We start from the raw sequence: 18,145 nt of genomic DNA, 5'->3' as shown, positions 1-18,145 counted from the left end.
CAGAGTTTCACCATGTTGCCCAGGCTGCTGTTGCCTGGGCTTAAGGAATGCATCCACCTTGGCCTCCCAAAGTGCTTGGATTACAGGCATGAGTCACTGTGCCTGGCCTCCATCAGATTTTTTGAAGTTAAACTAAGGGAAGAGGAGCAGCTTCTCTCAGATAGCAAAAGAAAATATGATCTGTAGAAGCCACAGAACTTTGAGGAGGGAGCTAATCTGAAACAAGGTAATAAGTAGAGGGAAGTAGAAATGGGAGTTGGTGAAATGAAGTCCTGGCAGCATTCAAGTCCTTATTTCAATTGTCTAAGTCCAGAGAATTCCTGTTCTTTATGCACTTTTCTTACATGAACCATTAAAGTTTCCCCCTTTTTCTGGTTTAGTTGGTTGAATTTTCATTTGGAACTCTTAGTGATGAGAGTTTTAAAAGAAACTTGGCTGGGTATGGTGGCTCACACCTGTGATCCCAGCACCTGAGGAGGCTGAGGTAGGTGGATCACGAGGTCAAAAGATCGAGACCATCCTGGCCAACATTGTGAAACCTAGTCTCTACTAAAAATACAAAAATTAGCTGAGCGTGGTAGCTGAGTGAGGTGTGTACCTGTACTTAGGAGGCTGAGGCAGGAAAATTGATTGAACCCAGGAGGCAGAGGTTTCAGTGAGCCCAGATTGTGCTACTGTCCCAAAAAAAAAAAAAGAGCCAGCCCAGCGAGACTGTTTCAAATAAAAAAAAAGAAGAAGAAGCTGGACTGGGCTTTGTATAGTCTAATTAGAATTAAATGTCGATGGCCCACATGTGATGTGAAAACTATAACCTAGAATGAAAATGTATTAATGACACACTGTTTGTCCTATTGAAACCATATGCTACACATGAAGGAATAGATGTTTCTAAGGTCAGCACCATTATGGAAAGTGACTACCTTCCTGATATAGTTTGGTTCTGTGTCCCCACCCAAATCTCATCTCAAATTATAATCCTATGTGTGGAGGCAGGGACCTGGTTCCAGGAGGTGCTTGGTTAATGGTGAGGGTTTCCCTGATGCTGTTCTCCTGACAGTGAGTTCTCACAAGATCCGATGGTTTTAAAAATAGCAGCTTCCTGTGTGCACACTTTCTCTCCCCTTTCTCTGTGTAAGATGTGCTTTGCTTCCCTTTTATCTTCCACCATGATTGTAAGTTTCCTGAGCCCTCCCAGCCAGGTGGAACTGTGAGTCAATTAAACCTCTTTCCTTTATAAAGTACCCAGTCTCACATAGTATCTTTATAGCGGTGTGAAAACGGACTAATACACTTCCTCATAAATATGTTGTTGCTTTTTTAAAAACAAATTCTCTGTCCTCATACTCAAGCAAATTTTGTTGTTACACGATTACAGGAATGAGAGGTCCAAAAGATACAATCTTAAGATTTTTTCAAACAGTGTGACATATTTTAGAAATGATTTTGAAGTCATTTCAATCACATTTCTCCTTAAAAAATCCTTCCATGTATATTTGCTTCATTTTTGTTAACGGGTTAGTAGCAAAACCTAAACTTACAATGCTCTCCCCTATCTTGCCTCTTCCATACTTTCTTCAGTCTCATTTCTCTCTCCCTTGCACATTACACTCCAGCCACATAACTGAAATGTTTTAGTTCAGTGAAAACCTAATTATTTGGAAGCTTGGAACTTTTATTTTTATTTAATTTTTTTTTTGAGACAAGAGTCTCACTTTGTCGCCCAGGCTTGAGTGCAATGGCACGATCTTGGCTGACTGCAACCTCCACCTCCCAGGTTCAAGCGATTATCCTGCCTCAGCCTCCTGAGGAGCTGTGATTACAGGCATATGCCACCACAGTAGGCTAATTTTTTTGGTATTTTTAGTAGAGACAGGGTTTCACCATGTTAGCCAGGATGGTCTCGATCTCCTGGCCTCCTGATCCACCTGCCTCTGCCTCCCAAAGTGATAGGATTACAGGTGTGAGACACTGCACCCGGCCGGAACTTTTGTTCATTTGTTTACTTGTATATTGTCTGACTGCCCCCACTTGAATGTATACTCCATGAGAACAGAGACCTTATCCATTTATCTTAATAACTAGAACAATGCTGGGCACACAATAGGCATTCAATATCTGTTGAATAAACTAGACCTACAGTAAAGAGCGCTGGTATAAAAATACTTGGTTTTCAGTCAGGGCACCAGCCTGGCCAACATGGTGTAACCCTATGTCTACCAAAAAATACAAGAATTAGCTGAGTGTGGTGGCACACGCCTGTAATCCCAGCTACCTGGGAGGCTGAGGCAGGAGAATTGCTTGAACCTGGGAGTCAGAGGTTGCAGTGAGCTGAGATCGTGCCACTACGTTCCAGCATTCCAGCCTGGGTGACAGAGTGAGACTCCGTCTCAAAAAAAAAAAAAAAATTGGTTTTCTAGTTGAGCTTAACTTACTCAGTTTTTTTTTTTTTTTTCAGATGAAGCCTAGCTCTGTCGTCACCCAGGCTGGAGTTTAATGGCGCAATCTTGACTCACTGCAACCTCCACCTCCTGAGTTCAAGCGATTCTGCTGCCTCAGCCTCCTGAGTAGCTGGGATTACAGGTGCCCACCAATACACCTGGCTAATTTTTGTATTTTTAGTAGAGATGGGGTTTCACCATGTTAGTCAGGCTGGTCTTGAACTCCTGACCTCAGGTGATCCACCTGCCTCGGCCTCCCAAAGTGCTGGGATTACATGCATGATCTACCGCGCCAAGCCAATTTACTCAGGTTTTAGTGTTAAAATGTATTTGCAGCATGAATGTGATGTTTCTATATATATTAGACTCAGCAAATCAGTGAAACAAGTTTAATTTTTAATTTATTAGAACCCAGTAAATGATGTTTTTAAAAGCAAAGTTTCCATCAAATTAACACTTAATTCAGGGCAAAAATACACTTTAAAAACCTAAATCTTAAGGCAGAAGTAAAACATTATAAAAACAGTATGTCTACTACAGACTGTAAAATGTCAGAATTTTAAGAGATTCACATAGTATTTTATAGCAGTAAAATATTAATACAGTCAGAAATATTATCAGTTGGTCCAAGATTTCTGTTTATAAAATGTCGAGGCTGCTAATTGAAGAAATGTTGCCATATAAGTACAGCTACAATACAACCAACCAAGTGATTGTTTTTATGACAAAAGAACAAAGGCAGGTAATTGCATGGTTTCCATTTGTAAAGCTTTTGCAGTATTAAATATAAAGTATTAATAGGGATATTTTTAGACTCATCTCCCTACCCTAATGCCCCCAAAAGTTACATAACTTCCCTTTAACTCTATTTTTAAAATTCTGTGAACCACCATGCCTATTCATTGTAGGCCTGACCCTGTAAAGGCATGAATTGTTTACTTTGATATGGTAGAAAAACAATTTTAGTAAACTGCATCTTTTCCTAGTCATTAAGCAATTTTAAACAAAAGTCTTAAGAATTTTTGCACCTCAACAAGTGAACAACCTGTTTCTCTACCACTGTACATTTGAATTTTGACTAGAATCTGTTAGTATACAGGGGAAAACATACTTCATGTTTATGTGCAATTAACAGTAGCCCTTCGGAAAAACAGGGTTAACAATCTTAAATTTACATTTCCCCTTATGACCAAAACCTTTTGTGTTTTGGGAACAGGATAAGACTTAAAAGTGCTTTAAATCAGAAAACAAGAATTAGGTTGCTTACACATTCCATTGAATAGTGTCAAAAAAGATAAAGGCATTTAAAATAATTTGTAAGTCCAGCAAATACAAGCTTGATGGGTTCTTAACTTACATATTAAGTAATTACCAAGATTCATTATTTTATAAACTTTTAAGCTACTTTAATAAAATGGCTATAGACCTCACTGTACTTCTATTTATCTGTGCATTAATAAAAACCTGTTAAAATTCCTTATTTAGTACTTCTGAAAAAGTCTAGTCAAATAAGATCACTAAAATTACCAGAAAAGCTTTGAAATACTGATTACAGATTCATTTCAAAGGAGATTTAACCCCTTTCAGGATCTGGTGTTTAAATCATTAATGTCATCACCAACTTCAACTCTGAAAATATAAAAATTTTAGCCAGTGCGCTATAGTTAAACAATACTGGTATTACTTGAAAAAATAAAAATTAAAAATATATTATCAATCATGCATTCCATAATTTCAAGAACTAAGTAAGATATAACTCATAAATATTGTTATGTCTTTACAGGTTATCTCAATTTCCATCAGGCCTCAGCTGAAATCTTATCTGCCAAAACACATCTGCACCCTTGTAAAATAAAAGGAGTAGGGAGGTGACTTTGTATACATACTGTCCAGTGTTTGGCTTCTAGTTTCCCGTCTTGTGTGTAACTATTCTAGGTATGACTCCTTGAGCATGAAATGAGGGATAGATAGAACAGAACAGCTGTTGGGCTAACAAGAATTAGTGTATAGGACATGGTGGCTCATGCCTGTAATCCCAGCACTTTGGGAGACCAAGATGGGAGAATCACCTGAGGTCAGGAGTTCAAGACCAGCCTGGCCAACACGGTGAAACCTCATCTCTATTAAAAATACAAAAATTGCCAGGCATGGTGGTGGGCATCTGTAATCCCATCAGGATTACAGAGGCTGAGGCAGGAGAATCGCTTGAACCCAGGAGGTAGAGGTTGCAGTGAGTCTAGATTGTGCCATTGCACTCCAGCCTGGGCAACAAGAGCAAAACTCCATCTCAAAAAAAAAAAAAAAAAAATTAGTGTATAAAAAGTTTTCTGCTGAATATCTGTTCTTGCCATGGTTATGCTATGCAACATATAACCTGTACAACCATTTTTTCCTTTTTATCTATTTGTGGAAATAAGTCGGCTCAATAAAATGTGAAATATACATTAGTTTGCTTTAAATGCAAAGATTAACTATTTTTGGCTTAAGTGTATTATAACCAAAAAAGTCTCTGTCACGATAATACAATATTAAAAAGTGCACATATGTACATGGGTACATTCCTTCATTAAAGTTTTTCCTTAATTCTATCTCAATGTATCTTTACAACTGATACAACCGATCTTTACAACAAAAGTCAGAAAGGACAAAGTAGAATGATTTCATTTTACAGCACTTTAGGTTTTCTGAAGTGTTCCTTTAGGACTTAAAGGACATCATTGAAATGTTGCTTTCCATAGTCTGCAGGATCCATTTGAAGTTCTCTTTCTTCATCATCTGTAAGTAAAATAGTTTTGTATCAAAATATTATTTTTTTATCTCTGCAGAAATCCAATTAATGTCTCAGTTTTTCTCAGCCTTAAGATAGTTTTCTGCTTATTTTACACCTAGTACAGATAGTGTTCTATTTCTTAGATGCTTAGCTAAAGAGTGAAAAGTACAAATATTGTTCTATTTCTTTATTTTTTTGAGATGGAGTCTCACTCTGTCACCCAGGCTGGAGTGCAATGGCATGATCTCGGCTCACTGCAACCTCCACCTCCCAGGATCAAGCGATTCTCCTGCCTCAGCCTCCCAAGTAGCTGGGACCACAGGCACCTGCCACCACGCCTAGCTAATTTTTGTATTTTTAGTAGAGATGGGGTTTCACCATGTTGGCCAGGCTGGTCTCGAACTCTTGACCTCAGGTGATCTGCTGCTTCAGCCTCCTAAAGTGCTGAGATTACAGGTGTGAGCCACCGCGCCCAGCCTAAATATATTATTTCTATATAGATGGTTAGTCCTTTAAATTAAAGCTTTGGTAGAAACCTTTCTGTACATATTTTCAGGCTTTTAAAAATCAATTTTTTTTTCTAATTTAAAAAGTACCCCATATTGGTAATGTAAAAATTATAAAAGATAGAAAAGTAAAAGTCATGATCCCAACATTTAACATTTTAGTGAATTTCTTTGCTTCTCTGCAAATAGCTTACTCTTGGCTTCCCAAATGGAGTATAACAATCAAAATTTAAACTTTTCTTAACAGAAAAAAAAGATTACTGTTAATAAAATCTTCAAAGCCTCTTTGAGTAGCTATATTAAATTCTCCAAATAGTGCTATGAAGTTTGATTTCTTTGGCTACTACATATATTTCTCGCTCTTTCTTAGCTATGAGTTGTCACTTTGCTTTGTTGTCAATTTTCCTGCCAGAAGCAATCCTTCTTTTCTAATTTTGCTGCAAATTACAGATTTTAAAATGAGACTGCTCAAGAGGTTGTTATTGTCATTGGTTTTTGAGACAGAATCTTGCTCTGTTGTCCAGGCTCGAATGCAGTGGTGCTATCATGGCCAACTTGCAGCCTCAACCTCCTGGGCTCAAGTGATCCTCCCATCTCAGCCTCCCAGGTAGCTGGGGCCACGGGTGCATGCCACCGCACCCGGCTACATTTTGTATTTTTTGTAAAGATGGGGTTTTGCCATGTTGCCCAGGCTGGTCTGGAACTCCCAGGCTCAAGTGATCCACTGGCCTCACCCAAGAGTATTAAAATTATATTAGAACAAGAATGAAAAGTATTTTGACCAGAGCCTTGGAGAATCCCTTTGGAGTACATGGATTTTTATGGTATCTTTTGGCTCCTCTGCAGACTTAAAAAATCACTTTTCCTACATTCTAGTTCACAGATACTATTATCCAATAGCTCAATTTTTGTTAATATAAAGAAAGTTATACATTGGAATCTAAATTCATATGTATACTATAGTTTTCTGAAATCTATTACTTTAGGCATGAGAGGTTTTACACTCTAAAACTTTCTTCTTTCAGAAATGCCAAATAGGCCGGGCATGGTTGTGTAACCTTATAATCCCAGCACTTTGGGAGTCTGAGGCAGGCAGATCGCTTGATCTCAGGAGTTCAACACCAGCCTGGGCAACATCCTGAAACCCAGTCTCTTTTAAAAATAACAAAATTTAGTAAGGTGTGTTTGTGTGTAGCTGTAGTCCCAGCTACTCAGGAGGCTGAGGTAGAAGGATTGCCTGAGCCTGGGAGGCTGAGGTTGCAGTGAGCACAGATCACACCACTGCACTCCAGCCTGGGTAACAGAGCTAAACCCATCTCAAAAGAAAAAATCTCAAAAAAAAAAGAGTGAGAGAGAGAAACAAAGAAGAAAAGAAAAAGGTCAAACAAACCAACTTTCATTCTCAACATCTTTCCTGTGGAACTTACAGAAATTTTCATTTCTAGAATTTCAGGCAACGACTTTGCACCCTTTTTTTTTTTTTTTTTTTGAGACGGAGTTTCGCTCTTGTTACCCAGGCTGGAGTGTAATGGTGTAATCTCGGCTCACCGCAACCTCCGCCTCCTGGGTTCAGGCAATTCTCCTGCCTCAGCCTCTTGAGTAGCTGGGATTGCAGGCATGCGCCACTATGCCCAGCTAATTTTTTGTATTTTTAGTAGAGACGGGGTTTCACCACGTTGACCGGGATGGTCTCGATCTCTTAACCTCGTGATCCACCCTCCTCGGCCTCCCAAAGTGCTGGGATTACAGGCGTGAGCCACCGCGCCCGGCCTAGAGATGGGGTTTCACCATGTTGACCAGGATGGTCTTGATCTCTTGACCTCGTTATCCACCCGCCTTGGCCTCCCAAAGTGCTGGGATTACCGGTGTGAGCCACCGTGCCTGGCCTAGTGTAGCTATTCTATCCAGAATTCATGTTTCTATCAACAACCTCTTTGCCTTTATCTGTAAAGTAGTAGTATGTGATTATGAAATCTTCTAATCAAATCTAATGTAGAATAGTAGATAACCACTAAATATAGTTATAGAAACTTATATAGTTCATTTTAGGAAGCAGCAAAATATTAAATAGTTCATCAAGGTAAAATGAACATTACAGGAAATATAATTTTAAAGATAGCAATAATTTATTAAATAATTCCTGAATTCCCTCTGAAGTCAAGGAAGGCTACCTCCATTAAAGAAACCTCTGCCAGCTGAGTGCAGTGGCTCATGCCTGTGATCCCAGCACTTTGGGAGGCTGAGGCCAGTGGATAGCTTGAGCTCAGGAGTTTGAGACCAGCCTGGGCAACACAGCAAGACCCCATCTTAGAAAATTAAAAAATTAACAACAACAACAAAAAACCCACAAACAGCAAAAAAGCTCTACCAAGCAATTAACTTCTTGAGGCAAAAAGCCAGTGAGGAGCCAGGTGCAGTGGCTCATGCCTATAATCCCAGCACTTTGGGAGACCTAGGCGGCCTGATTATTTGAGCCCAGGAGTTTAAGACCAGCCTGGGAAACATGGCTAAACCCCTCCGCTATGAAAAAAAAATACAAAAAACTAGCCACATGTGGTGGTGCATGCCTGTAGTCCTAAATACTCAGGAGGCTGAGGAAGGAGGATCTTTTGAGCCCAGGAGGTCGAGGCTGTAGTGAGCCATGATTACGCTACTGCACTGCAGCCTGGGTGACAGAGGGAGACCCTGTCTAAAAAAAAAAAAAAAAATATATATATATATATATACACATATATATATACACACACACACACACATATACATACACACACACATATGTAATATATATATACTAAAAATATAGATTAACTATATATCAATTGAAATAGATTTAAATGTATTATAAATATGTAAACATTTTACATAAATGTTTATATAATTTTTATCTGTAATAAATTATCTAGATATATCTAATAAATTAGAAAACAGATTAAAATGTTATATTTTAATTAAGTTGTTTATTAATTAAAATTAAAATATGTTAAAATTAAAATATGTTATATTTTAATCTATATCTATAAATAATTATAAACAAAGGAAAAATAGGCCTCAATTCTACAAAACACTTTACAAGTAGTGCTGACTCCAGTGATTAATATGTAATGAACAGGTATCACAGATAAGGCTGGAATCCTTCAGTTCCCTATTGGTAGATATGCTGTCAAAGCCTGAATTCATAATACACAATTTTGGAGACCAAAGTCAAAGTGCACTTAGGTGAAGCCAGAATCTTATTCTGCAGCTGGAATCTCTAATCCTAGGGACCTCACAACTTAAGAGACTACTCCTACTACTAGAGAGAGCAGAGAAGAGCTCCTATCTATAGAACATTAAATGTGTGCTTAATTCTTTGTTATCTTTGGCTGTAGAGTCACAATGGTGGCAATAAAGTTTCTACTTTCTTTCATGGATTTGGGAATAGATGTGTTTCAGACATCCTGAAATCTGAAACATATTTTCCCATTATACGTGTGTTATATATAGTGATTCCAACTTGAATGTGGCCACAGAATTTTAAAACTGAGAAATATCATTTTATTTATTTTGAGAAAGATCATTTATTCCAGTTCAACAGTCTTCATACAGATGAAGAAATTGTGGCCCAGAGAGTTTGTGACTTGGAAAGCAATACACAGCCTATCTCTTGATTCTAGACTAACGGTTTTTTTTCTTTCCTTTTTTTTTTAGACAGAGTCTTATTCTGTTACCCAGGCTGGACTGCAATGGCGCGATCTCAGCTCACCACAACCTCTGCCTCCTGGGTTCAAGCAATTCTGCCTCAGCCTCCCAAGTAGCTGGGATTACAGGCACCTGCCACCATGCCCAGCTAATTTTTGTATTTTTTAGTAGAGATGAGGTTTCATCATGTTGGCCAGGCTGGTCTCAAACTCCTGACCGCAGGTGATCTGCCCACCTTGGCATCCCAAAGTGCTGGGATTACAGGCGTGAGCCACCACACCTGACCAACTAACTTTTTTTCTATTCTATTTTATTGCTTGTTTTGGCTACAAGTGCAAACCATACTGGAGCCCAACCATTATTTCCACATTGGCACAATGAAGTATTCTGTTACCTCTTTTGACTTAGTAACAAACATTTGGAATCCAAGTTGTTGATAAGTTAGAGAACAGCCATAATTTCCTCCTGCCACTTTTTAGACAGTTAATAATATGCCTAAAGAATCCTTGGATGGACAGGTATGGTGGCTCATGCCTGTAATCCCAGTACTTTAGAAGGCTGAGGAGGGTGAATCACTTGAGGTCAGCCTTGGCAACATGGTGAAATCTAGTTTCTACTAAAAATACAAAACTTAGTTGGACGTGGTGGTGCATGCCTGTAGTCCCAGCTGCTTGAGAGGCTGAGGCACAAAAATCCATTGAACCTGGGAGTCAAAGACTGCAGTGGGCCAAGACTGTGGTACTGCACTCCATCCTGGGCAACAGAGCAAGACTCTGTCTCAAAAAATATATATAAAATAAAAGAATTCCTGGAAACATGTTAACAATTATTTAGGTCTCCTCAGTATTCCTTTTTAGTCAGTTCACCCAAACTTATCCCTCTTGCCAGAACAATAAGATGTTCCTGCATCTTTTTGTTCTTGGTCCCTTTTGTAGGTGCCCTATCCTCCTGCCGCTATCATCTAGAGAACGCCAGAATGGACAAGAAATGTTAAATGGCAACACTCAGATCAAGTAAGATTCACTTGCAAATAGGGAAATCAAAAAATGTAACAACCCCTTCCCTCCTTCACTGAGGACAGTATCTTTTGTCATTTCCTTACATTCTTTAGAATCCGAATTTATTTTCTTGTGAAAGGAATGGGAGGGTAAAATGAGGGTCTTGGGGACTTGAAGTAGAAGGTGGCAATGAGAATCAGGGGAGGAAGAAGAAGGGTACAATAAAGGGAGAGAGAAAGTACTGAAAATAAATTTACTTACAATAGATTAAAACTCATACAAATATTAAAATATTGTGACAGTTATCAACTTTCAGATAGACAAGAATATAAGAAATGACTGACAACAAAGATTGAGATAAACTGCTGTAATAAAACTTCAAAATTATCTAATGAGATGAAAAAGCCTTAAAGAAATGAGAGAATATTTAAAGTGTAAACCAAGCAAGCTTATAAGACCAGAAGTTAAAGGGTTATTACCCTAGTCACAGTTATAAGAACAAGAGCTCAATGAGAAAAGCATACAATTATCAGTTATTAATATTTATTGAGGGCCTTGTGTATAAAGTACTGTGGGGTGTGTGTGTGAAGGTAGAAAATGATACAAGCAAAATAGAAGGCAAAAATAAATAAAAATTCCTGCCCTCCAAGAGCTTACAATCTAATTGGTGATATTATATACACACATGAAAAAGCCTTAAAACATTATAAATAATTGCAAATAAATATAGTCCAAACAAATTTTAAAAAATGAGAAAAAAAATGTTAAAATTTATGAAAAAAGGATGAGATTATAAAAAAAGTACATATTTATATGATATATTGATATAAAAAAGGTTATATTTATATCAATATTACCAAAAAGTGTTTGAGAAATTCTTATAAATATAACCTTATATAACTCCTAGCACATATTAATCTCTTTTCTATCCCCAATAATCATATTTTTCCAAAATTAAAATTAACTATTAAAACAGTACCTAGGTAGAAGTCAGAGTCGTGTGCTAGTTTCCCTTTTTTCTATAAACCATATTAAATTTCTAGAACAACTGTATTTTCTTCTGGGTTTTATAAAAACAATGCTTGTCATGAACCTAGATAAAAATTTAATTACTTTAAAAACAGCTAAGGAAGAAATCAAAACAGGATACAATGAAAAATTTCCATGCACCACATAAAAATGTAATGTATCACACACTAAGGTCACAATCAACTTTTATAGAAAAGAGAAAGAGCTCCAGAAATACTACTAAACAATAAACAATATAAGCAGGCAGAAAACTGTCCTAAAAACTTGCAATAAAACAAAACACTCTGATATGCATGCATGGGTAGGGCTGCATGCATACAGGTAGATTGTGAACTTTCACAAGTTAAATGCTCAGCAGAAGTAACACAGTGAATAAGAAAAATATGTTGAATCTGTGTGTTAAATGTAAAATAAATCTTCACATGCTGATTGTTAAATATAAATTTTAAGCCTCTCAGAAAAAAATTCAAAAATAGCCTTCCTCTGCTATGTAAGTGGTGAAATAATCTTATCTTCAGTGTGGAGAAGACCATTCCCTTTGTGGCTTTCCTTATAATGAAAAAGCTACCTGGGCAATATTTGTACCTGAAATAATGAAATGATTTCAAATTAGAAACTTGAAAAGTATATTTTCTAGAAGCATTTGCCTCAGGTAAAGTCTACAGTCATTCTAAACAAGTTAATTCCAAAATTTGTGAAGATTCTGAGTTTTAAATTGTAGCTGTATGAATAATATACATAATAAGATAACCAAAATTTTAAAAATTAAAATAATTTGTACATTTACAACTGCCACTATCATAAAATAGTTTTCAAAATAAAACTGAAAAAGTGCACTCTCTGTATTAACAGTGAGGTTGGCCAGGCTCAGTGGCTCATGCCTGTAATCCCAGCACTTTGGGAGGCCAAGGCAGGTGGATCACCTAAGGTCGAGAGTTCAAGACCAGCCTGACCAACATGGAGAAACCCCGTCTCTACTAAAAATACAAAATTAGCTGGGCTTGGTGGCACATGCCTGTAATCCTAGTTACTCGGGAGGCTGAGGCAGGAGGCTTGAACCTAGGAGGGAGAGGTTACAGTGAGCCGAGATCATGCCATTGCACTCCAGCCTGGGCAACAAGAGTGAAACTGTCTCCAGGGAAAAAAAAAAAAATTGAGGTTATACTGCTACTAATAAGTGGAGGAAATTCTACACAAATTCAACCAAAAGACTTTTGGGTTTCATGGTTACAGCATGGAGGCCAGGCCCACGCTCACCTTGGACGTCTTCCTCTCCACCATCACCATCTTCTTCCTCATTGTAAGCCAGCTCAGCCTGCTTGTCTGCCTCATACTCACCTACGTTACCATCATCCCCATTATAATCCGCCAGTTTAGAGCCATGCTGCGGATCAACAGGGGATTCATTCTCATCAAAGAACCGGCCTGTGAAGTAGGTAGAGGATTAATTCAAGAGTAAAGAGAGAAAAAAAGAAGGAATCTATACTGAAGGCAGACTAGAAAGTAGACAAGTGAAATCTGGCAACTTTTAGGGTACTGGATATAAAAGGATACATTTTGTGAAGGTTATCCAAGACAAAAGTATTTAAGAGCGAAGACTGTGAAAATACATAACTTTTACTAAGAATTTCTTTTGTGTTAACTTTTGTGCTTGCCACTTAAGATTTGAATGATTTCTTAAAAGAAATTGGCACCATTATTAGGACTGTTTTCCTAATAACCAAAAACTTCTCTAATATAAGTAAGTCTAATTTAACACTTTAGGAGAATACATTATTTTATTACTAGAGATGATACATATTTAAAATTTGAAAATCTAGGTCTGGTGCAGTGGCCCACGCTTATAATCCTAGAATTCTGGGAGGTTGAGGTGGGTGGATTGCTTGAGCTCAAGAGTTCGAGACCAGCATGGGCAACACGGTGAAACCCTGTCTCTATAAAAAATACAAAAATTAGCTGGGTATGGTGGCATGCATTTTGGATTTCCAAAAAGGGATGGCAAAGAAAGTAAGCCATCAGAATCCCTAGTGGTTTAAAAAAAAATCCCAAGTAATTCTGGTTTATCTCTTCTTATTTCCTAAGTCAGATTTTTTAAAGTCAGTGGAAGCTTAAGAAATTTGACCTACATCAGGCCATTATATTGTACACATTAATAACCATTAGAAACCAAGACAGCCTGGGTGCTGTAGATCACACCTGCAATCATAGGACTTTGGGAGGCTGAGATGGGCAGATCACCTGAGGTAAGTAGTTCAAGACCACCCTGGCAAACATGATGAAACCTCATCTCTACAGAAAATATAAAAATTAGCCGGGTGTGGTGGTGGGTGCCTGTAATCCCAGCTACACAAAAGGCTGAGGCAGGAGAACTGCTTGAACCTGGGAGGCGGAGGGTGCACTAAGCAGGGATCGTGCCACTGCACTCCAGCCTGGGTCCATTTCAAAAAGAAAAAAAAGAAAAGAAAAGAAATCAAGAAGATAAACATAATACCTACTGTAGAAAATTATTCAACAATTAGACACTGAAGATCAAAATGTTAGGCCAGGCGAGGTGGCAAACGCCTGTAATCCCAGCACTTTGGGAGGCCAACGTGGGTGGATCACAAGGTCAAGAGAGAGAGACTATTCTAGCCAACATGGTGAAACCCTGTCTCTACTAAAAATACAAAAATTAGCTGGGTGTGCTGGTGCTTGCCTGTATCCCAGCTAGTCGGGAGGCTGATACAGGAGAATCACTTGAGGCCAGGAGTTTGAGATTATAGTAAGCTATGATTTTGCCACTGCACCCCAGCCTAGGCAACAGCAAGACCCTATGTCTAAAAATTAAAGAATAAATAAATAAATATAAAATTTACATTGTAATGAAACACTAAGGAAAAAAATTAACAGTTTCCTTTGCTTGGAAGGAAAGGTTAAGTACAAATAGAATTATGGGGGTACTGGTCAATTCTATAGATGGTTCATCACGTCATCAAGCCAGTGTATTTCTAATAGCTGGGTATAGAGTCCATAAGGAAAATTGTTAAAGAACAAATTGCACTTACAGATGCTTTTAAAGAAGAAAGGGTATAGGGACAACAGGAGACTGAAGTAACTGGAGTAACTGAGGCCAATAAAAAGAACATAAATTCATCTTAAAACTATTTTAGTATAAACTTGAGTATGTACAATAAATAAATACAAAAGTAGATGAAATAGAGAAAAGAAACATACAAGAGAATAAGTAGGCTATTTGTAAGAAAACACTCTGTCTCCTAATTATAAAACAGACATTTTGGGGTTTTTAAAAATCTTTTTTTCAAATAATAAAATAAATGATGTCCATGTAAGCAGTAAAAAGAGATTTATAGAAATCTATATTTTCTTTTCCTCAATATGCAGTATTTGCTTATAGACAAAACAGCTGTTGGAGTTAAGTCACCTTTATGCAATGGGAAACTGCTGTTTAAAACATACAAATATGGCAGTTACTAGTGAGTTTTTCAAAGTACACTATTTCCTCCAAGAAAATGTTTTCTTTTTTTTTAAGATGGAGTCTCACTGTCACCCAGACTAGAGTGCAGTGGTGTGATCTTGGCTCACTGCAACCTCTGCCTCCCAGATTCAAGCAATTCTCTTGCCTCAGACCCCCACCCCCAACCAAGTAGCTGGGATTACAGGTGCCTGCCACCATGCCTGGCTAATTTTTGTATTTTTAGTAGAGATGGGGTTTCACCATGTTGGCCAGGCTGATCACCTGACCTCAGGTGATCCACCCGTCTTGGCCTCCCAAAGTGCTGGGCTTATAGGCATGATCCACTGCAGCAGGCCTTCATTTTTAAATCAGAGTTATGAAATACAGAAGATTCAAAAAATTAGGCCAAGACAAGGTACTACAAAATATACATAATTTACTAATATTGTCAAACATGGAATAAAGAAATGTCCCACTCGTACCTATTATAATATTCCAACGGAACAATTTAAAATTTCCTTTTAGGTGTTTAACTGATGATCTGACTAGCCTAAATTTATTCAAAATTTTAATACCATAATTACAGTGACGCTCAAGAGATAAAAATATCAATAACAAGAATAATGACACAATTGTCCATTGTTAAATAGTGATCTCTGCTATTATATGTACAGAATTATCATGTTTGGAGAAATATTTATAGCTAACCTTTAATACTGGGTTTCCAACATTCTCGTTGACAACAAAAGTTGATATACACAGAACCAACTACACAGAGTTGCCAATCAAGGAAATCAGACAAACTTTGTATTAAACATTGAATGAATATAATGGTATAGACAAAAATGCATAATACTGATCAATATAACAGACTGATAAATTATTCAACATTTAAGAGCAACATGTCAATGTGAGAGAAGGAAAGTCTCAAAAAGAAGGCATTACATTAGACTGTGACAAAGAGAAAAAAAGAAGCACTGAAAGAACAGGTAAGAACAAAGAGTGGGTAATTCAGAAGGTAGTAAAGAGATTAATTTGACTGGATTTATAGGAGAAAGTTAGAAAGAATAAGTTTGAACAAGCAAATTAATATAATTACAGAGCCAGCCATGGTGGCTCATGTCTATAATCCCAACACCTTGGGAGGCTGAGGCAGGTGGATCACCTGAAGTCAGGAGTTTGAGACCAGCCTGGCCAACATGGTGAAACCCCATCTCTCTGAAAAATACAAAAAATGCCTTTCTGGTGGTGACGACCTACGCACGAGAACATGCCTCTAGCAAAGGATCTCCTTCATCCCTCTCCGGAAAAGGAGAAGAGGAAACACAAGAAGAAACGCCTGGTGCAGAGCCCCAGTTCCTACTTCATGAATGTGAAATGCCCAGGATGCTATAAAATCACCACGGGGCCGGGTGCGGTGGCTCATGCCTATAATCCCAGCACTTTGGGAGGCCGAGGCGGGTGGATCACGAGGTCAAGAGATCGAGACCATCCTGGTCAACATGGTGAAACCCCGTCTCTACTAAAAATACAAAAAATTAGCTGGGCATGGTGGCGCATGCCTGTAATCCCAGCTACTCTGGAGGCTGAGGCAGGAGAATTGCCTGAACCCAGGAGGCAGAGGTTGCGGTGAGCTGAGATTACACCATTGCACTCCAGCCTGGGTAACAAAAGTGAAACTCCGTCTCAAAAAAAAAAAAAAAAAAAAAATCACCACGGTCTTCAGCCATGCACAAACAGTAGTTTTGTGTGTTGGCTGCTCCACTGTCCTCTGCCAGCCTACAGGAGGAAAAGCAAGGCTTACAGAAGGATGTTCTTTCAGGAGGAAGCAGCACCAAAAGCACTCTGAATCAAGATGAGTGGGAAACCATCTCAATAAACACATTTTGGATTAAAAAAGAAATACAAAAAATTAGCTGGCTGTGGTGGTGGGCAGCTGTAATCCCAGCTACTTGGGAGGCTGAGGCCGGAGAATCGCTTGAACCCGGGAGGCTGAGGTTGCAATGAGCTAAGATTGCCCCATTGCACTCCAGTCTGGGCAACAAGAGCGAAACTCTGCCTCAAAAAAAAAGGTCTCCTATATTCACTTTACCAAGTCATTGTTTAAATCCAATGACAAAATATATGAAATTACAATGCTATTTCATCCATCTATGGTTCACTGATATATGTGATAGGTATTGCACTATGCACTGTGATACAAAAATAAATCTACAGTTGGGCATGGTGGTGCACACCTGTAGTCTCAGCTACTCAGGAGGGCGGCCTAGGAGTTTCAGGCTGCAATAAGCTCTGATCGTACCAGTGCATTCCAGGTTAGGTGACAGACAGAATGAGACCCTGTCTCAAAAATAAAAACATAAAGCAAAAATAACATCCTATCTTCATCTCCTGTAACTGAGTATATTAAGGAAAACTGATAAGTAAGTAATTAGGAAGTGATGCTATGTGTGCTATTGCACAGTGCTCTAGAAAGTAACATCCAAACACGGAGACAGTAGCTTCAACTGGCTTCCTCTTGATAGAGTGAGTTAGAACATTATGCAGGAGGCAATAGCAGTAGTCAGGATTTCTTTTAAGATCCCTGAAGATAGAAATCTAATCTGCCTTATGCCCTACAGTAGCTCCAGTATCTATTTAGATAAGAAACTATGGGGACTTATAGTAGGAAGACGGAGGAAATGTTAGAAACAGATGAATCAGATACATTTGAAAATGGCAAAATGAATATATGGATAATGGAGCAGAAAGAGTCAAAAGATATTCCAAATCCTAGCCTGGAAACTAAAATTAATGCTACCTATACCCTCAAATTGGGAAGGTATGAAACACCAAATTATGCTTTAGATAAACTGAATTTGGGCCTATAGTATGACAACCAAATGAAAATGTTTTATAGACACATGGCTATATGGATCTAGACTGTAGGTGCAAAGTGAGGGCTAAGCATGTAAATTTAAAACTGTTAACTTTTGGCCAGGTGCAGTGGCTCAGGCCTTTGGGAGGCCAAGGTGGGTGGATCACAAAGTCAGGAGATGGAGACCATCCTGGCCAACATGGTGAAACCCTGTCTCTATTAAAAATACAAAAATTAAGGGCAGGCGCTGTGGCTCATGCTTGTAATCTCAGCACTTTGTGAGGTCAAGGCAGGCAGATCACGAGGTCAGGAGTCAGCCTGGCCAACATAGTGAAACCCTGTCTCTACTAAAAATACAAAAATTAGCCAGGTGTAGTGGTATGCACCTGTAGTCCCAGCTACTTGGGAGGCTGAG

At 38.4% G+C, this 18,145-nt stretch overlaps 1 protein-coding gene across 17 annotated transcripts in view; it reads right to left on the bottom strand.

The window, feature by feature from the left end:
* Window positions 1–2,822: 2,822 nt before the first annotated feature.
* GOLM2 (golgi membrane protein 2) overlaps window positions 2,823–18,145 on the bottom strand; it is a 130,813-nt gene continuing 115,490 nt past the window's right edge. For 8 of the 17 annotated variants that reach the window (XR_013520917.1, XR_013520915.1, XR_013520919.1 and 5 more), the window contains 2 exons: window positions 12,677–12,844; window positions 2,823–5,213 (listed from right to left, as the gene is read on the bottom strand). Coding sequence is in view for 11 of the 17 variants with exons in the window: in XM_054239572.2 (XP_054095547.1) it covers window positions 5,143–5,213; window positions 12,677–12,844 (239 nt within the window). In the remaining 6 variants the exon portion in view is untranslated. Of the gene's footprint in view, window positions 5,214–10,911; window positions 12,005–12,676; window positions 12,845–18,145 lie in introns of those variants that run through there. The other 9 variants (XR_013520918.1, XR_008474250.2, XM_054239574.2 and 6 more) reach the window with 2 other exon arrangements.

The sequence above is a fragment of the Callithrix jacchus genome, chromosome 8, assembly GCF_049354715.1.
Source record: "Callithrix jacchus isolate 240 chromosome 8, calJac240_pri, whole genome shotgun sequence".
Lineage (NCBI taxonomy): Eukaryota > Metazoa > Chordata > Mammalia > Primates > Cebidae > Callithrix > Callithrix jacchus.
This window is presented reverse-complemented; position numbering and strand designations above follow the sequence as displayed.